Raw genomic sequence first — 23647 nt, forward strand, 5'->3', positions numbered from 1 at the left:
CTTGGGGCTGCTTTAGCCGATTTTGTGTTAGTAAAAGACGATTCACGCTTTGTCTGTTATAGCGTGATGAATGTGCTTACTCCATTACGAATGGTAGTTTTACCAGAACGAGCGCTCCCGTCTCATAACTTGCTTGAGTATGCGCGGGTTTTTAATGTCGTTTTAGCCCACACACGATAATTTTTTACAACCCGAAAAACGGCAGCTTAAAACGTTGTTAAAAAATGCAGCATGTTCAGAAAAAAAAATTTCGTTTGTCAGAACCCGAAAAAAATGTGAAGCCCACACACGATCATTTTAAATGACTTTTTTTGCAACAACGTTTTCATGTCGAAAAATGATCGTGTGTACGCGGCATCAGAGCTACTAGTCAACGTAGGAGAAAGTTACCAAAAACTGCTGCACACAGAATCTGGTGTAGCTGTGCATAGTAACCAATCAGCTTCTAACTTCAGCTTGTTCTATCAATAAGCCGATTGGTATGCACAGCTGCTCCAGTTTTATTAAATCTCCCCCATTGAGGCTGGGTTCACACTACTACACTACTTTCATCCTACTTTGCTCTGCTACATTGGTCCTACATTTATCCTACATTGGTCCTACATCCATCCTACTTTCATGAACAGGATACTACTTTGGTCCGACTTCAATGATATTCAATGGGCCTGAAGTAGGATCAATGTAGGACCAAAAGTAGTACAGGGAGCATTTTCAAAGTCGGACCGACTTGTGTAGGACGCTACAAGACGCTCTCATAGGGAAACATTGAACACAGAGCAAAGTAGGATGAAAGTAGTGTAGTAGTGTGAACCCAGCCTTAAATCAGCTCTACCATTGCAAGGAAACCAAGATTTCTTGGAAAAATTCAGCAGCGCCATCACTGCACTATACATAAAAGATCATCATGGAGCTTTTCAGCAGAAGCACAAAATCCACAGAAATCACAAGTGATCAGAACACAGGTTTTCTTTAAAATGTATTTGTCGTCATTAAAGTATTACAGAGCAGTCAATAAATAAAACAGCAATAAAGTCATCATTTTTAATAGATCAGCTCCCTCCCCGACAAAATTATATTAATCAGCGAGTCGCTTTCATATATTAGGGGATTTAAACCTTCATTTGGGGGAAACTTGGGGGAGGGCAGAAAAGTGTAGAGGCCCTCCCCCGAGGAATGGAAAGGAAAGAAAAAAGCAGAGTGCTGTGGAGATACCAAATGGACAGCTTGTATTTTCCTGAGTTATATCATCAGCGACATATTATATCCAAGCGATTTGGAAATGAGGAGGAGGATGTTGAGGTATTAAGCAAGGTCACCCCCTCCAAAATCAGTTCTTTCAGTGCTACCGAGACTAAAAATGTGTCTCCTGTGACTTCTCCCTACCCTGAACAGTCTAATAACATGGGGTAGTGCTGTCAGTGTTAATACATATACATTACACACAGAGTAATATACACAAAGTATACACAGCAAGCTGACCACCAGAAATACCTTCACAGCAAATTTTGGTCAACCATCAATCTCCGATCTACTGCCACGCCACGGAAAACACAGGCTGATCCAATACAACGGGAAGGACAGGAATTGGGAGATCACCTTAGGCCTACGGTCAATGGATGGCAGCCATTTTGTCTTACAACAATGCGTACGATGCTGCAGCCTTTCAAATGCTGACACAACTGAGCCACAAAATGGCCTCCCACTGACATATGCACCCAAGGTTAATTGGAATGACAAGTTTACCTTATTACAAGGTATTCTACTTTTTGGTCATTTCTTTAAGTTTTTCTTCAAGTCTAATCAAGCACAAGTGGCCATTAAAGTAGTATCAAACATTCTTGCTCCCCCATGTGGCAAGGTGCATATAGGATTTTGTTCCCATCTTTCTAGGCATGTTAGTCCTGAGATAGCATGACCAGTGCGTTATGCTTCCCCCCAATCACATTCTGCCCATGCACCCAACAGGGAAATATTTTTTGAATGACGCTTGTCTCAGACACCAGGCACTTTCTGGCAACACGTGCCGTTAGTAAGAATGCAGGGGAAGGAAGGTTGTCAGTTCCCCTGTTCCACCCACCTAGTCTTTTGAAGCAGCGATAGGCTCAACTGATCCACCACTTGGCGAACCATCTTTAATGGTTGCTAGGATGCAGGCAGCAAGGTCTTACAGCAACCTTGGGCGCTAGGATGCAGGCAGCGTTTCCACGGTGTGGGAGGCCTATCCACCATCATAGCAACCAGTGCCGCTGCATAGGTCAGCTGTCTGCATCCTAGCAACCAATAAAGCTGGATCGCAAGGTGGCAAAGCCAGTCAAGCCTGCTTGAAAAGGCTTCCAAAAGGCTCCATTCCACTATAGAAAAACTACAGGGGGTGAGGCAAGACCCGTCACTGTGCAAAAGGAGAAAGAGCACCACCTGATAATCCATCTTCAGTGGTTACTAGGATGCAGGTAGCAAGGTTTTACAGTGTTCTTGGTTGCTAGAATGCAGGCAGTGTCCCCATGGTGTGGGAGGCCTGTGCTCCATAATAGCAATGACACTGCAGAGATCAGCTGCCTGCACCCTAGCAACCAATAAAGCTAGATCACCAGGTGGCAAATTCAGTCAAGCCTGCTTGAAAACAGATAGGAAAGGTGGAACAGCGCTCCTGTCAGGTGCATTTACAGAATAGGCTTTAGTAACACCCCCAAATTGGGGGTTCTGTCAGGGAAGGAGTTGGAAAGCAAGAGATGTTCTTCACATTTCAATAGTGGTTCAACGGAGAAGCCAATACAGATGTTTAGACATGAATGCATTTAATTATTTTAATGCTCATGATAGTTCTTCTTTAAAAACCGGCCTCTTGTCTACACCCCCAAGCATCAGTGACCATTTTTTGGGCTCAGGCTATATCCAGCACATCTGTGAAGGGATAACTAAACATGACTCACAATAGCCAAGCTACTTCATGTTTAAGTGACAAAACTAAAAATGGGAAATGACCAGTGCCCATACCCCTCTGGTATGAGCCGATCCTGTTTTTACGTGAAAAATCAAAGCCAGCGTCATACAAAATGGCTGCCTTTGGCTTAATACTTGGTTCAAGCCTGTTAAAGCTTAGCTACGCTATAGATCAGCGGCAGCATTTTGGAGTTAAGCGGTGGAGATGTTTTGCATCAAACACATAAAAATAAAAAAAAATTATAGACGCTCGATTAGATTACAAGTCAGACTTAATCATACAAAAAAAAAAAATTATTAATAAGTTAATACAGAGATTCCTTCAGAAATAAATATATAAATTCTGCTCTTTGCAGATCGTTCCGCTGTCCCGCACACGAATGCGCCCACCTCCACACAGGATTTCTATGTTAAATACATAAAAAGTCAAAGTGGGCCACAGACTGGGATTAAGTTCCTGCAGTTGGGAAGAGGAGAGGTTTCACCAATATTATAAATAAATATAAGTTATTTAACAACAAAAAAATAAAAATGCACAACTTCACCCGGAATTCCCAGGCGATTTTCTTCAAAATTAAGTTTCCTTCAATAACTAAAAAAAAATGTCTCCACCTGCAGGAAGGGCTGTCCAATGGAGAGATACGAGGTATAGGGGAACCTCTCCCCTACTCGTTTATCTGGACCCTTGGTGGGGGAGCAGCAAGTCTTTATTATTTATTATTATTATTTTCTTCTTTTTTTAAACGGTGGAAATCGCCTTCATTGTTTGCTCAGCCAAATCTTTCTCTTACCAAAAGCATTAATTTTTTTTTCCCCTTGTAAGTCTGCTTAAGATTATCCAGAAACTGGGAAAACTGCCGGTGCCCGTCTGGTGCCAACATGAAAGTGTCTCGTGCCTTGGCCAGGAACTCTATAAATTCGCCATAATGGCGCGGGCTGATGTGTGTAAGACGGGAGTGTGTGGTGCTGATGTACGCTCCAACGGCGGCTTCCAGAAGCTGGCAGAGGGGAGGCTTATCAGCCCGGGGTCCGGTTCCTCTGCCCCTTGAGGCATTAGCAGCAGAGAGAGCCTGGGCTAAGCCAGGAGGAGCCAGGCTACAGCGCCGTAGTATGTCCGAGAGGACTGGGGCACACTGTACACTTTTGATCACTAGGGGCACCACGGTGCTCAGCTCCACTTTACCCAAGGAATGTGCCAATGAACAAGCCCACAGGACGTCGCTGACTGCCGGATGAGAGTCCTGGCTGAAGCCAATGTTTAGGTTGGATAGGGCCAGCGTTGCAAGGGTAAACGCCCTCATGGGCAGACCACGGTGCTCCATGTAACGGGCAACGGTGAACAGGTGAGAGTGGGCACCAGGGCCAGAGCTGGCACTGTCCAATACGATTTGGTAGGCAGCTTCAAATGATGTGTGGTCCTTTTCGCACAGAGTCAGAGCAGGCAGTGCACAGCTCTGCGGGTCCTTCATGGCGCACTGTAGGGCGAGCGCCCGGGCACACGAACATAGTTCTTCTCGTTGTCTGGGGTCAGTGCTGAAACGGAGGAGGGTGGCGGGGGATGTACAGGATACAGCGACGATACTTGTGGCTTCTATGGGAGTGAAGAGGGTATACCAGTTCTGCATGATGCTGATCAGAGCCTGTGCCCCTGGAGAGAAGACATGGAGAATAAGGGGTCAGTTATGATCATGGCACAGAACATAAAGGTAAAGTCATACACAAAAACTATTATAGCCCCTTACCAATTTCTGTGGCACACGACACCAGCCAACGCACCATTTCCCTGCGCCTCCATGTCAGAGTGGTCAACGTCATCCTCATAACCTGAACGGGACAAATCTTGTTAGCATGCAGCCTATTTAGCTTAAAGAGCATTCTTATAATAGAAATACTGTCGGTCAGTAACACACGGCTCACACGCATTATACAAGTGGAAGTTTTACCAGGTTCAGATCTTAACCACTTGCCGACCAGCCGCCGCCGCATGGCTCGGCTGGGCGAAACGACATTATGTTACGTCGCTTCGCCCTGTGGCCACTAGCCGATGCACGTGTCCGGCAGGCATGATAACTGCCAGGCACCCGCAGTCGCTTGTGGCAGAGCGAGAACTGGGAGCTGTGTGTGTAAACACACAGCTCCCGGTTCTTTCAGGGGAGAAATTACTGATCGCATGTTCATACAAAGTATGAACAGCGATCTGTCATTTCCCCTAGTCAGTCTCATTCTCCACTTCAGGTAGAAAATGCAGAGGGAACAAAATTAACCCCTTGATTGCCCTCTTGTGCTAACCACCTTCACTGCCAGTGAAATTTTTACAGTAAAAAGTGCATTTTTATAGCACTGATCGCTGTAAAATTGCCAATTGTCCCAAAAACGTGTTAAGAGTGTCCGATCTGTCCGCCATATTGCCGTCCCGGTAAAAAAATTAAACGTTTTTAATTTCGCAGATCGCCATCATTACTGGTAAAAAATTAAAATGCCATAATTCTATCCCCCATTTTGTAGACGCTATCAATTTTGCGCAAACCAATATACGCTTATTGTGATTTTTTTTTTTTGCCAAAAATATGTAGAAGGATACGTATCGGCCTAAAACACACACACACAGTCATCAAATACCACCAAAAGAAACCTATTTGTGGGTTATAAAAAATGAAAGGATGCAAATTTTGTTTGGGTACAACGTCGCACTACCACGCAATCTTCCGTTAAAGCGGCGCAGCGCCAAATTGTAAAAGGTGCTCTGGTCAGGAAGGGGGTAAAATCTTCCGGGGCTGAAGTCATTAAGTAAAGAGACTACCTAGTTCTTGTATATTACACGAGTCAAGGCACCAGTCTCAAAACCACTCTAACCACTCCCCAAATGCGTTTGGCCACGTCTACACTGCGGTTTATCTGCAGCATGGGCGTAGCAGCAATTTTTGTGCCTTTTAGTCATGGTCTCAGACTATCAGGTCATGCATTTTCGCCACGATTTCTGAAAGAGCGCCAAAAGATGCAGCATGCAGGACTTTGTGAACTGTTTCTTCTCAAAGTGCACATCACAGAAAGTCTATGGGACTGTGGCTAAAATGCACAAAAATGAAAACGCAGTGCACCAGTGTGAACCTGGCCCAACACTGTACCAACAGATACCACTACTCCAAAATTTGAGCATTTAGGCCCCTTTCACACAGACGGACCGATCGAGTCTGCCTGTCCTTTTCTCTTCAGCCGGACCTGATCGGACCATCCATTGCTCGCTATGGAGCGGCGGATGTCCTTTGACTCCCGCTATGTGTCACTTTCTACACCTGCCAAGCTGATAAAAAAATACAATTCATTAGTTGCCTGGCTGAAATATCAAGTCACTAGTCGGCAATTCTGAAAGCATTAAAGCCTTTGAATCGGCATAACCAGGCAACTGGCATTTTCAAAATGAGCTGACTAGCAGCCTGCCGATTACTCTCAACACGCGTCTTGAGGCCTTTTGCGTTGCTGCCTTCATTTTGCGTAAACATACGTTTCTGGATCTACCCTAATTTTAGGACCATCATAGCTACCATTTATTTTTAGTGACATCACTGCTCCAAAATATACATCCTGATAATGCTCTCGCCTCATTCAGAGGTTTTGGCCTCTCACCTGTAATCCCAGCTCCAGAGAGATGTTCAGCAGGGTGGTGTCAGGAGGAGAATTGGGGGGTGTTGCAGTCTTACAAGCGTCCTGGGCCAGCTTGAAGAGCAGAGCTGGGGAGTGGATGTGCTGCTGGATAGAGGCCAGGACTGTGTGAAGCCACTTAGGATCTCCTGTGGGAAGAGGAGAAAAGAAGAAGAAGAGCATGAGCTACTGATTAACAGTTATGTAAAAGCATCAATAAAATGACACCTGCCAATAAACGACCAGCAGCGTGCCTCATCGGTTCAGTCCATCAGACCACACTTCTATTTAAAGTGGTTTTAAAAACCCTTACACATACCAAGTGAAGGGACTATCCTCAGGTGATACAGAGATGAAAAAAATACTCCTACACAAGTTGTGCCCGTTTATCTGCAGTCTTAACTTCTCTACATACGTTCAAAGTGCTGAATTTAGAGAGCTTGTCTGAGCTTTCAGAGAGCTGAAGTTACTCTAAAGAAGCTCCGACAGCCAATTGGAGGCAAGGATCACCCCCTTTCACAAACACAGGAACAGAGCCGAGTCTGTCAATCTGCTGGAGATCCCTAGCCTGTCACATTTTATCGCTTGGTGTCAGCAAAAATTGTCAGAAGTGATTAATGCTGAAAGAGGAACGAAGTAGCAGACAGAAATGACACTTGGTGCTTTTAACTGAGGCAAGTACACACTAGAGAGCACAGGTGTCAAAACACAAGGCCCGTGGGCCAAATCTGGCCCTCCAGGCCATTTCATGTGGCCCTCGAACCTCTCCTGCAGCTACAGCCCTCCTCCAGACCTCGTACTTTCTGCTTTCAAGCAATGCATGCAGCTTCTTCCCAGCAGCAGCATAAGGTAAGGGGGGTGCCCTGTGATGTAGGGAGGGTGGGGGACTCAACTTCTAATGGTGGGGGTGGTCCTTGACATCGAATATAAGGGGAGGGGGACGCGCTGAAAATCTTACAGATACAAACGGCCCTTTTGAGGGCAATCATAACGCTGATGCAGCCCACGATGAAATGGCGTTTGACACCCCCGATATAGAGGGATAGGCTTTGTTCAGATTTCCTGTTCGAGGTTTACAACCACTTTAAATAACTGAAAATAGTAGTGTGGTCAACTCTGTCTGGGCAGCAAGACGGACCACCTCATTTGATTTCAAGACACTAGCAACTAAATAAACCAAGATTTTTATCCCACATGTGGATATCAATCAGTGAACTTACCTTTTGCGGTTGTCAACATGGCTGACGCCAGCTCACACTGGCGTGTCTCCAAATGGCCCAAAATAAACCAGCGGGGAAAGCGACTGGTCAGCATGGAGTCCAACGGCATGATGTCCGAACCATGAGGAGGAAGGACTGACTCCAGCACAGGCAGCCTTGAACAGAGAAGAAAATGACCATTACAATAAAATAAAATAAAATATATAGAAACAAAAATCAATCACCTGACAGGACCAGCAGTGAAGGACAGATTAGAGTCCCTGTTCGCACATCAACTCACCTCATAGCTCGTAAAGCAATGCGATAGGCCAAGTCAGAGTCATGCGGAAGTAATGCTGTAAATAGGAAGCGAGCAAATGTATGCATGGGAACGCTCTCTCTATAGATCACTTCGCCAAAACCACTGAATGGACCACCTAGGGGTTAAAAAAAAAGTGCACATTAGTATGTTGTAAATGCATAGAGAGAGGCAGACACACACACTGGGACCTTGTAACGCGGTTAACGAGGGTTTTGCAATACGAGCACTGTATTTTTAAAGATCCTGAACGTCTGCGAGTGTTGTCTCGCAAAAAGAGCACGATTCAGGCCAAAGCAGTGTGTAGCACCACGTTGGGCCTGAGGTGGGGGGCGCCGGTGCCGAACCGCACTGATCCCTGCCGATTGGATCCGTTTGGAAATACTTGGTTCCCGAGCCTTTCGGGCTGATTCCGAGGCTCTCCGTTGCCCCCCCCCCCCCCCTCCCTCTGGCCCCATGTGGTATTGCATGCCATTGAAGTCAATGCGGAAATTTTTGTTTCCATTGACTTCAATGGGGAAACTCGCTTTGATATGCAAGTATTTTGGATTACAAGCATTCTCCTTGAACGGATTATGCTCGTAATCCGAGGTTCCACTGTGAGATAGATATACATCCATCTCTAAACCGGGAAAAAAACAACAAAAAAAAAAAACAACACACACACACACACACACACACACACTTTATCCAAGCCAGGATATTACTCTCCCATTAGCCCCCCTACCACCACCACTTGGTGTTGGGACAGGCCCCTTTTTTTCTTCTTCAATAAAAGCAGGACAAAAAGCATACATAGGAGGTTGATTTACTCAAACTGGAGTGTAGAATCTGGTGCAGCTGTGCATAGTAGCCAGCTTCTAATTTTAGCGTGTTCAGTAAAGTTGACGCGCAAAAAAAAAAAAAAAAAAAAAAGTATAAATAATAATAAATTAAAACCTGGAAGCCGATTGGTTTCCATGCAAAGCTGCACCAGTAAATCAACCCCATAAATCATGCATAATACATACATACATGTAGAAAGGTCTACAGAAAGTCTTATCCCTCGGCAGGACAGACTTGTAACCACGGTTTTCTGCATACCTTCTAGAAGCAGCATTGCCTGCTTCCGTAGAACTTGCACCAGCCTCTCTCCCATTTCCAATGTCCCCAGCAGGCCAATGATCTGTTCTTCACTTCGCACCAGCTTGTCCTGTGCGTATAGTCCTTCTGGCATTGCTCGTTGCTGCCCCAAGCCCATGAGGGCCACTTCCAGTGCCAAGCAAAGCAGAGACTCTCCAGACTGGGATCCTCCAAGAACTGGGACATGTTGGTACATAACCTTCCTCTGCTCCCCGCCTATTTCTGCAAAACAAAAACAGTGTCAGCATGTTAAGAATGAAGATGCATGAAAGATATTCTACATCAGTCAACTCAATTCATCTGGAGGTCACAACTTCATATCAAAGATTTATGAATATTATAATTTCTTGGAAAGACTCCAAAAAACAACCTACCTGGGAATGGCGCTGGTGCTTCATCTTCAGGTAAACTGGCTTCTAAGAAGGTCTTGCAGAGACAGCCGATTGGATCCAGTGGGTGGCCAATCCACCCCTCCAGATTGGTAAGAGTGGTGCTACCTTTCATCTGCAGTTCTAAAAAGAAAAAGAAGGTGATCAGAGGTGGACCCGAGAAAAAGTACAATGTGATTTTCAGAAACAGAATGAAGAGGCTTGCGATCAAAATTAACTGAACAACTTTCTCCAAATCTCAGAATATTCACTAGAAACCCATCACCATCTCATGTATAGGAAGGGTTGCTTATTTTCAGTGTATCGTGAACTTTAATTTCTAGGTATAGAACATTAATAAAAACACCTTGAAAACTGCCCATAGATTACCCTTTCAGCAGATTCCCCAATCCACACAAGTGAGGTGGAAAGAAGAATCCTCCCCATTGTATTCTGACAGCAGGACTTCTCTACTGTCAAAAAGACACCGATCGGCGGCTGCAGCCACTTATCGACAAACTTTCAGAAATGGTAGATCCCAGATTATATTTTGGATAAAATAAACAAAAATATATATATAATCTGTATTTCTCCCCTGAAGACCAATAATTAGAAAGGTCAAAACGTGTAGGGTAAAACTATGCTAATACAATGTGTTTTATGCAACATGTGATTTTTCTATTGTTGACGGGTTGTGTACTCTTTAAATACGAGAGTTGTAAAAAACAATCCTAGCCTGGAAATAAAGTACTTTTTGATATTATAAACTTTTACAAAAAAAAAAAAAAATATATATAATATTGCTATTCAAGTAAAATATACCGTATTTATCGGCGTATAACACACACTCCCAACTTTAAGAGGGAAGTTTCAGGAAGGAAAAAAAATAAATAAATAATAATTCCACAGCCCCCTGCATATAACAGTACTTTTCTGCTGCAAAAAAAAAACCCCTTGAGGGATTTTTCTATAAAATCGACAAACTTTTCCCCAACATTCCTGTTCGACAGAAGTCAAATGTCAAGCAGGAACAACCTTACGTGGATTCGAAATGCGTCTGGTCCTTGGCGCAACCAGTCAGATTTCAATCAGGTTATGGCCAGATTAAAAGGAACGGACAGAACCCCTCCAACTTCAGTTTTCTAAAACCCCCCACAAATTGCCTTCTGTGCATCTGCTTTACCAAATCATTAGAGGGTGCAGGTTGGACCAATCTCTAATTGGTGTCATGGAAGAATTGTAACAGAGTGATGTATACTGAAGGCGTCTCTGAAAGATGGCACAATCGGCTTATAAGATGCATTATGGAAAGACCCAGAGGCATGAGGTCAGTGAAAAACTAGTCAGTTAAGAAATCTACTTTCCATACAGTATGTGCCCAGTGTTTAGCGCCATGTCAGAATTACCATCCATTGTTCACTCCCTCTCACCTTTCCTCTGCTGCTTCAGCCCCTCCATCTGATGCTGCCTTTGAAGCCTCATGGTGTTCACCACAGAGACAGCCAGCCTCAGAGCCTGCTGCGGATACCCGTGGGACCGAAGTGCGTCGACACGAGCGCAGGCCACAGGGAAATGGTCTCCGAGCCATAACGGACGCCCTTGAGGGTCATAGGACAGCTTGTCGGTGTTGTTCTTTACACCGCCTCCTGAAGCAGCGGTCTCTCCGATCAGCACTTTCTGTAGGTGGGGATCATTCCAGCGCAGCTCTCCAGCCTTGAGAGCCCGAGCAAAGACAGTCTGACGGGGTCCCGGAGCTGCTGGCAAAGATACATGGGGTAAAATCAACTGCAAATGGTCACTTTTATACTATACCCAATTTTAAGCCTTTAAAAAAATCTCTAGATATACAGTCCTGTGGAAATGTAACTGCCTCAGTCCCGATGACCAGACAAAAAATAGGGGGTGCCACCCAAGACGCCAGCCTAGTCCTTTCCTGTAGTACACCGCTGAGTGCTGGCAAGGACAGAGCTCATCCCAGTTCCAATTATACAACAGACAAACAAGGTCCTATGTGCCACACATTACTGCAAGGCCCTGTGGATATGTGAAATGACAGCCTCAGCCTGGGCTCCAGCCAAGCCACTCCACCAACAGGGGTCAAGTCACCCCCAGAGGTTATTCATGGGCCTCCATTCTGAAATCAATATTTTTAAATAAACACCCACACCCCATGTAGTGCTACCTGCAACAGTGCTATGCTGTTTTGAAGGTGGTTTTAGCCATAGAAATAAAATCTCCCTTTTGAAGGTTAGTAAAATATTATGCAATATATAGCAGTCTTCTACATGTCCAACAGATGGCGCTCTAGTAAAATTTTTTACAAAATATTGTTTACAGAACTCCCATAAGTCAGAGCAGTGACTTCACCCTCAGATAGCACCTTGAGGTTTCAATTCATCAAGGCTCACTGCAAAGCAAGCTGCTCGCCAAAATAAACCCAAAGAAAAACCAATGTGGATATAAAACGATCGCTAAGATTTTGTGACGGATTAGCCTTTGTGAGAATCCTGTGCCAACCATTGACTACACACCATGATTACACCCTGCACACATCCTCCATGTAGAAATACCTTGTCCTGCAGTTGAAATCTGAGGCATCGTTTGTGTTCCTGGTCCTTCCAGGGAATAGTTCCCTTCTTCCAGAGGACAAATATCAAGCGCGTTCCATCGTCGGAGCAACTGCAACCAAGACTCCCTCTCCTCTGGGCGGCAATGTGGGCTGAGAACCACACATACCCACAATGCACCTGACAGAGAAAAAAAATAATTGAAAAGTTAATGCAATATTCACAAATACATAATGCAAATTGTAATACAGTATGCTGAGCAACACAACAGGAATGTATGCCATTGTTCACTGCAGCCTTAGATCTGCCATCATATAGCTGTAGAAGAAAGACCCACAGATCATTTAAAGCAATGGTCATCAACCCTGTCTCCTCAGGGCCCTCTAACAGGCCAGGTTTGCAAGATAACTGAAATACATCACAGGTGATATCATTTGCTGCTCAGTGATTGCAGTATTGTAGTCTGCATCTCTCCAATGTAATACAGAAAACCTGGCCTGTTAGTGGGCCCTGAGGACAGGAGTTGACCACCGATTTAAAGGGTTGGTTCAACTGTGCAGCTTTGACCAAAAACTTAAATATTGCCCTTGCTATAGGTGTGAATGCAAAGTTCCATCCAAAAGTGGAACTTCTGCTTTAAAGCGGATGTTCCACCCCAAAAAAATATTAAAAGCCAGCAGCTACAAATACTGCAGCTGCTGACTTTTAATATAAGGACACTTGCCTGTCCTGGAGTCCAGCGCTGTCCACAGCAGAGCACGAGCGATCGCTCGTCACCCTGCTGCTTCCCCCCCCGCCATCCACGCTGAGGGAACCAGGAAGTGAAGCGCTGCGGCTTCACTGCCCGGTTCCCTACGGCGCATGCGCGAGTCGCACCGCGCCCGCCGATTGGCTCCCGCTGTGTGCTGGGAGCCGAGTGTTCCCAGCACACACCGGGGGGGGGGCGACGGGATGGGACGGAATGCCCGTCTTTTGCACGTGAATGCCGGGCCGGAAGTGGGTGCAAATACCTGTCTTTAGACTGGTATCTACACCCCCCTCCCCCTGAAATGTGTCAAATGTGACACCGGAGGGGGGAGGGTTCCGATCAGCGGGACTTCACTTTAGGGTGGAGAACCGCTTTAAGGCGTCCTAACCCCCTGACATGCCATTTGGCATGTCATTTTTTTTGGGGGGGGGGGGGCAAGTACCTAGTTTTAAGTAGGTAAAAAAAAAAAACCACACACACACGAAATTCTATATAGGGTTTCCGATGCACAACATCAAGTGATTAAACTGGAATAAATAGGAGCCACACGAAGAATACAGAAATCCTTTAAGTGAAATAGTTGCATGAAATCCAGCCAAACCCAGATCTTCCATTCCAGTGTATTAGACCCCCTGTAGATGCTGCGCAACTCACCTAGTTCATCCCATAGCTGGCGACATTTGTCAGTCATGCCAGCTCCCTGCTGCCTCCAGAGTGCAAGACGAGGGTCCTCCAAAAACTGTTCCGTCATCAAGATGAGCATGCGCGCTCCATTGGAATCTCGCATCCTTAACATCTCCCTTACCTGGTGGAAAACAAGGAATAAAAGTTATAAAACACAATAGGACAGGCGAAAATCTCCACATCAATGCAGATCTATCAGTACTAGTATGGATGAATAAATGTCCGACACGTCACATTATACAGGACAAAAAAAAAAAAAAAAAAAAAAAAAAAAAAAAAAAAAAATTTAGGAAACCCACGCCCTCTTCTAAAAGCTAAACTACAGCCAAACTGCTACATACTCACAAGAAAAAAAAATAAAATAAAACTATTTGCTGCCAAATGATTTGTTGTCATTTCTGTTTATCCGGTCCTGCGATTTAAACAGACCTGCCACAAAATGCAGCCAGGTGCATAACCACATCCAGTTCTCTCTCCACCCTGCTGACTGGACACCTCTATTGCTCACCCTTCTCTTTCTATCCGCATGTCCCTTGTCAGCACAGCGGTATCAAGCATATCTGATGGGAGAGGGAGCTGCAGCTCTCTCTCCCAACCTGAGCACCAACAGCTCTCAAGTTAGAAGGCAACAGTGGGATGGGCTGAGCTGTGCGATGCTTTATCATCCATGCCCCAGAAACTCACAATTTAATTTTTGCTAGGCAACAGTATAAAAATTGGTTTACAAGGAAAATTTGAGAAGGATACCGGGACCACAACAAATGGTAATGCTCACCTTATTGAACATGGATTGCAGCTGCTTGCTGGCTCCATAATATCCTCCATTGGACAGAAGCTGCTTCACTTGCTCCTGAATTTGTTCCTCATCTAAATGCCAACAGTTATCGTCTTCTCGGCCTGCACCAGCAGTGGGGTCTGGGGCTCCTGAAAAGCAGAACAATTATGAGGATTAGATAAATATGAAATACCATTTTCCTAGATTATAAAAAAAACAAAAAAAAAAAAAAAACAACACAAACAGCTAAAATGTTGGTATAATCATTCCACAGAAAGTTCCTGTACTGATTGCAAAATAAACAAAATACTTTTTAATATATATATATATATATATATATATATATATATATATATATATATATATATATATATATATATATATATATATATATATATATATATATATTTCCAGTACCTGTATTGCTAATGTATATATGCATGTATGCTTTTTCTCCCAGGCCTTTATAAATTATGAATTATTCTCCACCTTTACATTTAGGTCAAGCTGTCCAAAAAAGTGATAGTTATACTGTCGGAGGGTTTAAAAAGTCAGCTTTTATTGATGGGACTTGAGCCTTTAAAAGTTCTACCAATGTACAAGAGTCTGTACATGTGATAAAAAAAGAAATAAAAAAAAAAAAGACCCGAGTTTTATATAAAAGAGTTAGAAAAAGTTAGAACCTCCCTGTCAGAGCAGAGAGGCACAAACTGACCACAGTCTCAGGGCTCAGCAGCCATGATATACCGTGGTCAGTTTACAGGGGGGGGGCTGGAGCAGGACAGAACCAGGCAGAATCAGACAGGTATTTCAGCTGATAGAGGGGGCCAAATTACACAGCACAAGCACTGCTGTATAACATGCTTCAAAAAGGAACTGGATTTCTTTTTTTTTTTTTTTTAGGGTAACACACACACACGCTTTAATTTAGGAATACAAAAGTGCTTCCCAAGCTCAACTGTGTCATCATTTATTCTAAATACAGAGCAATACAAATCACTGTGGGAAAAGATAGTCCACGACTAGAGAGAATGCTCGCTCAGGCTCACAGTATTCTATTTCCATGCAGTCTTCCATTAATGTTGTAGATTATGCAGCTAATTAATGCAGAGTAATATTGGCCGGTGCTACTTCAGGGGTAGGATTTAAAAAAAAAAAAAAAAAAAAAAGGCCATTTTTATTTTCTGGAACAGTCAATTTTATTTATGCCATGCGCGTTGTATAAAAAATAAAAAAGGGAGGGGGGGGGGGGGGAATTGAAGGAAAACAGGGGCTGCTGATCATTGTAGTCATAAGGCTTTAGATACAATTTAAGGGGAACTGCTAGCGTGGTCATTGGTTGGCTTTGACGATGTAAAGATGTAAGCTTCAAGGTTGCGATCCTTCCAGTGGCAGCTGGTGGCTTTTTGTTGACGGTGCTCCCTACTAGCACTTACCCCATCTAGGTGATGGGTGGGCTCCTGTGTCCTCTCCTGCTTCAGCAGTGGGTAGCGGCTCCTGCGTCCTCTTCTGCTCGGCTTCAGGGGCGGGTTGTGGGAAGCAGCTCCTGTGTCCTCTCCTGCTCAGCTTCGTCAGCTTCCATCATGTGGCTCCTCCCTCCTCCTAGGCATCCAATAGGATCGCCTGTCCTTTCAGCGCCAATGCAGCCCTTAATAGACAGGCCGCCGTTGGATCCTTTCTTCTACTTAGTCACCTACCAGGAATAAGTTGACGGCCAGGTTAAATCATCTGGATGCACCCATGCTTTTCCAGGGCGGGGACTCTCATACCAACAAAGTCAAAATTGAAGCGAGGGCACCAGAGCCTAGAGCCAGTAACGGCAGCTCTCGTATAGAAAGCTATTTTCAGAGAGCCCAAGAGCAAGTCCCATTCAGAATAAAGCAAGACCTGTAGGAGATTGTGACTTTCTTATACCCCCCTTTCCCTGCAAGGCGCTTCCAATCTTACCATGCACTCTGTTTATCTCAGATCCCAGCTGAAGGATCTCATCTGCTAATCGCTGGGCGGTCGGCAGCACCTCTGTATGATGTTCGCTGATCAGGTACTGCACAAACTTTTGAAGCTGGTCCCGGTTCATCTGGGACAGAGTCTCCGAGATAGGAAGTCTCAGCTCCACCCCTCGTGCCCGCCGGATGCGGTGAAGGGACAGGGCCACCACGTGGGCGCAGTAGAAAATGTCTCTGTTCTCGCAGCCGCAGCTGACCGACGTGATCTTGCATCTGTCAAAACTAATGGATACTTGGTAGGTGCGCTCTGGTTCTCCTGCTTCTGTGACCGATCCGCTGAGGTGAAACCCTGCGAGGAGAGAGGAGGAAGTTAGAAGATGACAATCATAGAAAAATTAAAGAGGGGAGAATCATATTTTCACTATTTTTTTTTTTTTTTTTAACTACTCATTTTAGATGGACTTCTGTTGAGTGTCGATTGGCTGCATGTGCTGATCAAAAACACAACATTCCCCAATAGTCCCTTTCGAGAGGAGTCAATCACTAGGCTGACCCTTCTCGAACAGGAACGGCCAAAGATGGCTCAAAATTCCAGCCAGTTCCTACTGAATCTATGGCCAGCTTAAGTTTCCCTAAAGTTTAAAACCCAAAGTCAAATCTAAACACTACAACAAATGCTTTCCATTAAGGGAATACAATAGGAGAGGGGAGATAAAAGACCATTTGTTTGCTGGTTATCTGTCCCCTCCCTAATCTTCTGTCTCATTGACCTCCCATTGAGCTTCCCACTAGCATAATCTAATTACTGGTTGGTGAGAATTCACATCCAAAAGAGAAATCTGCCCCTGGTAAATAAAAAAAAAAAAAAAGGAAAGAAAGAATCCTAAATTAGGAGACAATTGTCCCATGTAGAACATGCACACACTTTAGGCACTGCATACGCATACAAATGCAGGCATGACTCGAAATTCAAAAGGTCCTTACAAACCCCAGGCTTGCCACCGACGTTCAATTATAGAACAGGCAGACATATTGGGCTGTGGATGCACACAGATGGACTCCTGATTATGATCAGCAGAGGGAGGAGCCCTGACACCAATTTTATCATCTCCGCTACAAATAACAGCAATGGGGTCAGTACGGTGCAACCAACCTTCCGCTTCCCATCTGTTCGCAAGCTCCCCCTAACCCAATTCTCATGCACACGGAGAGGGGGGGAGGGGCCAGTTAATCAGGACCCCTCTATACAGAATAGAGCAGGCTCTGGTTGCATGCTATATTAGCAAGCCATGTGAGATAATCAAGCAGTTAATACATAAAAGGGACACAAGAAAAACGGTAGCTGCAGATTAATGCAACTTTTAGAAAACCCATCTTTCCTTATGAAAAGTTCAAATAAATGCTGCAAGAGCTGGCATTTACCCCGAGCGGACACAAGATCTGCCTATGCAGGGCTAAACAAGAGCAGATTTTCTTTTCCCCCTTGAAGGAACTATAGATAACCATCAGGATATTGGGGAACTGGAGAAAGTGCAGAGAAGGGCAACCAAACTGATAAGAGGCATGGAGGAGCTCAGCTATGAGGAAAGATTAGAGGAAGGCCTCTTCCACACTGGGTGGATCAGTAATGATCCACCCCGTGCACCTCCGCTTGCTCAGCGGGGATCGCTCCGTTGATCCCCGCAGAGCCAGCGGACGACAAGGCGGTCCCCGTACACTGCAGGGACCGCCCTGTCTTTTCTCCGCTCCCCCCTATGGCGGGGATCGGAAGGAAAAGTAGGTTTTTCCTCCGTCACACTTTGGCGGATCGGAGTGGGTCGGATGTCAGCGGGCATGTCACCGCTTACATCCGAGGCTCCATAGAGGAGCACAGAGCGCCCGTACAGGTCCGCAAAAAAAAAAAAAAAAAAACACTGACAGACGGACCTGTACGGGCGCTCAGTGTGAAAGAGCCCGAACTCAATTTCCTCTCAAGAGGAGATTGAGGAGGGGGAATATGGTCAACATGTATAAAATACATAAAGTCATCACAGACGACAAGGGGGCACTCTTTACATCTAGAGGAAAAAGACATTTCACTCAAAATACGGAACGGTTTCTTCACCGTAAGAGCTGTGAAAATGTGGAATAGACGCCATCGGGTGTTGGTTCTGTCTAGCTCAGATTGCTTTAAAAGAAGCCTGGATTCTTCCCTAGATACACATAATATAACTGGGTACCGGCATTTATAGGTAAAGTTAATCCATCAAATATCCAATTGCCTCTCAGGGGATCGGGAAGGAATTTTTGTGGACCAAGTCTTATGTGTATTGGACCCTTTCACACAATTCTTGTCAACGAAGTAGCATTTTTTTTGGGGGGGGGGGGGGGGGGGGGGGGCTGTGGCCATTGGGAGCAGAAAAAGTCCCAAAGTCAGTGGCAATAAACAATTCCCAACCTTTGGTGTCACGTGAGGACTCCCTCTTGTTGTGTCCTTCAGCAGACTTGTGCTCCATCATTGGGAGGAATTCTGCCCCTTCAATGGAATCAATGGGGGAATAGGCCCCACTGCTGGTATTAGTGGATGAAAATAGTGCCCAAGGGCCGGATAAAAGCAAGGAGACGATTGTATTAGACCAGTACTAATAGGCTATGTTGAGCTGGTGGCCCAAGTGGACCTACTTCACCATTCTGACCTTGATCACAACAGGATCAGGAGACAATGGGCATAATATAGCAGCTACCAGGTTCATGCCAACATCTTCTACAGCTCTGAAATGTCAAGTGACTGAATCCATAGATCTACAAAAAGGAAGCCGGCTCCGGAATGTGAGATATGGGGCCACAGTAAAACAATGTTCTTTAGAATATTCACCAAGGAACGCAGCACCATAGCACACAAAAAGGTATTTCCGAGAAAGTGCCAGTTGGCTTTAATTGCAAAAACCAGGCCCAAAGTTTCCTGTCCTACCTCGGTGGAAACCCTACATAATGGGCACAGAGTTGGGAACTCGGCACATATCTTTTTTTTTTTTTTAATCAAGCAGTATACCGGGAGGCCAAAAACACGACTTGAATGTTTAGATGCAAGGTCAGCAAATACAACTTTCACCTCTCACTAGAGAGTGCCTCGCCAGCCTGCGCTCATTCCAGGGTAATATAACCCAGGCAGCGATGTGCGCAGGCTTGCTGGGCCCTCAATAAAGCCATTGAGGGCTCTCAGTCTGTCTCAGGTCTCCACGGTCAGGACATGTGTGGGATCTGTGACGCATGACGGACTGGGTATCAGCCTGGTATTGTCCTCCGTCACACGCCTCGGGCCCCTCTCTGTCAATGAGACTTTTATCTGCTGTATACAAAACACAATCACGACTGAGGGAGGGGCTCCCTGGGGGGGGTCCATGCAAAGGAGAACAGGGAGGGGGAAAAAAAATAGAATAAAAAAGGATTAGTCTTTCAGGTTTGATATCCTAATAAAGGGAATTATACCCAAATAGGCAGGGGATAAAGGGGGGGTTTGGCATATTCATAGATTTGTTGACAATGGGGAAACCACTGCCTTAGTACAAAAATGCTGCAGGCTGGCCTAATACAAGAAAATCTGTCCTTTCATTCTTCTCACCCTACCTCTACCCCAGGTGATACTTCAATGAGAAAATATACAAGTTAACAGCTGTGGCGTGGATAGCTTTTTTTAAATTAACTGGTCAGGTTACAAAAAAAAAAAAAAAAAAGCCAACATAACTCCACCACACAATATGGTTCCACCCTCTAACCCCCTAACATCCCTGTTGACTTCTCCAGTGGGGGGTTAGAGAATAGAACTATAGTGTGGCGGGGATTCAGGTATCTGACACTCCCAAACTGTAAAGACGGAAGCTGCGGAACTGGAACAGACAAAGTAAGAGACATGGTCACCAGAAAGGTATTGTAAACATCCCGATTTTTTTTTTTTTTAATTTTAAACTTGACAGGGTCGCTTTACAAGGCATTGTAGAATTCCTACAGTGAGCACACTAGTCGGCGGCCGTCCAGTGTAACAAAGCCCCACCTTCTCCTCGTTCTCATCTGTGATAGGCTGAAGACTGACCCACTGCTGGGAAACTGAATCAGTGTCCCGTCACGGGCGAGGAGGAGGAGGCGGGGATTTGTCACACTGGACGGCCGCCGACTAGACTATGTCACAGTGCCAGGAGATGGGCACAGTGATGCTGCAGATCGGCACAGTTGACCCTCTTTTCCCCACTTACAGTAGCTGCTGCATTTCTCATCCTAGGCTTATACTCTAGTCCATAAGTTTTCCCATTTTTTTTGGTAAAATTAGGTTCCTCGGCATGCATTATATAAAAAATATATATATTTAAGATCATGAACTTAAATGAATATGAATTTATTGCCTGTCATTATTGCACCTTTAGCTCAAGAAAAGCCCTTTAAAAAAATTCTATGCGTCTTCACAACGGTATGTTGCACTTCCATTGTGAGGTTGTTAAAAATACTCTTTTTCTGACCAAAAAGATTTTTTTTCTTTTATATAAAAATATATAATAAAAAACACCACACACACACACACACACTAAAAAACGCAAGAATGCATCAACACACAGCAGTTACGTTTTTTAATCACGTGACCCATGAAAAACACCTTGGGCTAGATTCAAGTAGCCCGCCGTAAGTTTGTGCGGGCGTAGCTTGTTATTTACGATACGCCGCCGCAACTTAGACGGGCAAGTGCAGTATTCACAAAGCACTTGCTCCGTAAGTTGCGGCGGCGTAGCGTAAATCAGCCGGCGTACGCGCGCCAAATTCAAACGACGTAAAAAAATTCAAAGTTTGACACGGGAACGACGTCCATACTTAACATTGCGTACGCCTCATAGAAGCAGGAGCAACGTTACGCCGGAAAAGCCTTACACAAACGACGTAAAAAAATTCCGCCGGCGGCACGTACATTTGTGAATCGGCGTATCTAGGTCATTTGCATATTCTATGCTGAAAACGCCACCTAGCGGCCAGCGTAAATATGCACCCTAAGATACGACAGCATAAGAGACTTACGCCAGTCGGATCTTAGGCTAATTTAGGCGTATCTTGCTTTCTAAATACAGAAAGAAGATATGCCGGCGCAGCTTTGAATTTACGCGGCGTATCTATAGATACGCCGACGTAAATCATTGCTGAATCTAGCCCCATAAGCATAATAAATTTGCGGCTCAATCGTGTGCGTTTTCAGTACCATTATCTGCAAAATGCCCGATAACATAATTTTCAGCTGATCGGTGTCGGCTGATGAAATTTTGGTTTAACGCTAGTATCATAGTATATTTTTAGAATTGTAAATCATAAATGGGTCTGTTAAATCTCCCTCTAGTGGCTACCTGTATATCAGCAGTACAAATATCAGTCTTGCTGAACAGTCAGAGATTAACAGGACAAGTCACATTGGGTGGTCATAGGGGGGGTCCAATAATTTTTAGCAATGCTTGCAATTCTGAGTATTACAATTATTGGGCTGTATTGAGTGTGTCTCAAAAGGCACCAATTTGTACAAACATTTGGCAACTTTAAGAAAATCTCCCTGCGAGTGTGTCTGGCCCACCGTGGAAGAGAGGAAAGGTCAAAGTACTGCAAATGGCACTCATTAATCAAGGTTAGATAGTTCCCTGCCTGTCGGTTTCTAAGAAACGGCAGGAAATCTTTGGCCACTACAAAGCTAAAAATTGCCAATCATTCGATTTAAAAAAAAATTTTTTTTTCCTAGAAAGACACCCCCGGTGGGGGGGGGGGGGGGGTTGGGTCACAACAATCCATCGGCTGCTGGAAAAAAAATAGTTTGAAGGGGATAGTTTGCTTTTTTAATGATTTTTTTTTATCATTCTCAACCATCTTCAAGCAAGAGTAAATCTATTTCATCCGAGTTTCGGATTGAAAATTTGCTAGTCGATCGAATTTGCTAATGGGGGGCGCTATTCTTTCAAATCAATCTTAATTGCATTAGCAATCTAAAGCTGGCTGAAAAGGCCACATGTATGGCAAGTATAACATACCGTACTTGCAATAAGATTTTAAAACAGTAAAGCCCAATCACTGCACTATCTACTACCAAGGGGCCCAAGAAAGCTTTGTAATTGACGTGGCCGCTCACGTGGCCAGGCTTTGCTGCCAGAAAATTTCCCCCCTTGTATTTTATTAGAGTTCCATTGGTCTCGGAATGTAAAGCGCTGTGTAAATGGACGGTGCTATACGTGTACTAAATAATAAAATCAAATGGCCTCCATAGGTTGGGTGCATTTACACCAACATACTATACATAGGATGGAGGTTTAAGAATAGCACAGAATTGGAATTTAATACTTAGAACAAATACGGATGTTACATTTTCTGTTGGGGATTCAGAAACTGCCACAACCTGTGTGACCGGACTCTTCAATACACACATCACGTCTAATCTAGGCAGATTGTATTTTGGGTTCCTGCAGAGCTCTGGCACATGCACAGGCGTGCCCACTGACTAAATACAGGGCAACAGGCCTGGGCAAGCCACAGCACTCTCAGGCCACTGAGTCAGACGGACAAAAGGGAAAAAAAAACTGGTGTGATGTGATAATTGTCACCAACTGTCACCCGCATGACAAGTCACTGCCTGCAATGTCAGGTGTGGACAGTTACAGGTGAAACTGTCATGATTCCTCCTGAAATCACTATAAATAAATCTCCTATGAGTGTGCACTGCATCTCGTTTCATGTGTTGTGGTACCTGAACTATATATAGAGCATCCACTCTTCAACCAGACTTCCATGGAACCCCGGGAGGATACCAACCCAGAGTCCAGACTTCCATGGAACCCCGGGAGGATACCATCCCAGAGTCCAGGCTTCCATGGAACCCCGGGAGGATACTATCCCAGAGTCCATGGAACCCCGGGAGGATACTATCCCAGAGTCCATGGAACCCCGGGAGGATACTATCCCAGAGTCCATGGAACCCCGGGAGGATACTATCCCAGAGTCCATGGAACCCCGGGAGGATACTATCCCAGAGTCCATGGAACCCCGGGAGGATACTATCCCAGAGTCCATGGAACCCCGGGAGGATACTATCCCAGAGTCCATGGAACCCCGGGAGGATACTATCCCAGAGTCCATGGAACCCCGGGAGGATACTATCCCAGAGTCCATGGAACCCCGGGAGGATACTATCCCAGAGTCCATGGAACCCTGGGAGGATACTATCCCAGAGTCCATGGAAGCCTGGGGGGATACTATCCCAGAGTCCATGGAAGCCTGGGGGGGATACTATCCCAGAGTCCAGGCTTCCATGGAACCCTGGGAGGATACGATCCTAGAGTCCAGGCTTCCAT

The 23647-nt window shown here is 44.9% G+C and overlaps 1 protein-coding gene across 2 annotated transcripts in view; it reads right to left on the bottom strand.

The window, feature by feature from the left end:
- Positions 1-948: 948 nt before the first annotated feature.
- The window catches only part of ZSWIM4 (zinc finger SWIM-type containing 4), a 36719-nt gene continuing 14020 nt past the window's right edge, over positions 949-23647 (bottom strand). The window contains exons 3-14 of one of the 2 annotated variants that reach the window (XM_040346607.1): positions 16309-16656; positions 14362-14510; positions 13557-13707; positions 12158-12334; positions 11018-11341; positions 9594-9731; positions 9181-9441; positions 8080-8215; positions 7800-7954; positions 6565-6728; positions 4683-4764; positions 949-4588 (exon numbers count right to left, since the gene is read on the bottom strand). In XM_040346607.1, coding sequence (XP_040202541.1) covers positions 3711-4588; positions 4683-4764; positions 6565-6728; positions 7800-7954; positions 8080-8215; positions 9181-9441; positions 9594-9731; positions 11018-11341; positions 12158-12334; positions 13557-13707; positions 14362-14510; positions 16309-16656 — 2963 coding nt within the window. In that variant the 3' untranslated portion in view covers positions 949-3710. Of the gene's footprint in view, positions 4589-4682; positions 4765-6564; positions 6729-7799; positions 7955-8079; positions 8216-9180; positions 9442-9593; positions 9732-11017; positions 11345-12157; positions 12335-13556; positions 13708-14361; positions 14511-16308; positions 16657-23647 lie in introns of both variants that reach the window. The other variant, XM_040346606.1, reaches the window with a different exon arrangement.

Source organism: Rana temporaria, chromosome 3 (genome assembly GCF_905171775.1).
Source record: "Rana temporaria chromosome 3, aRanTem1.1, whole genome shotgun sequence".
Taxonomy (NCBI): Eukaryota; Metazoa; Chordata; class Amphibia; order Anura; family Ranidae; genus Rana; species Rana temporaria.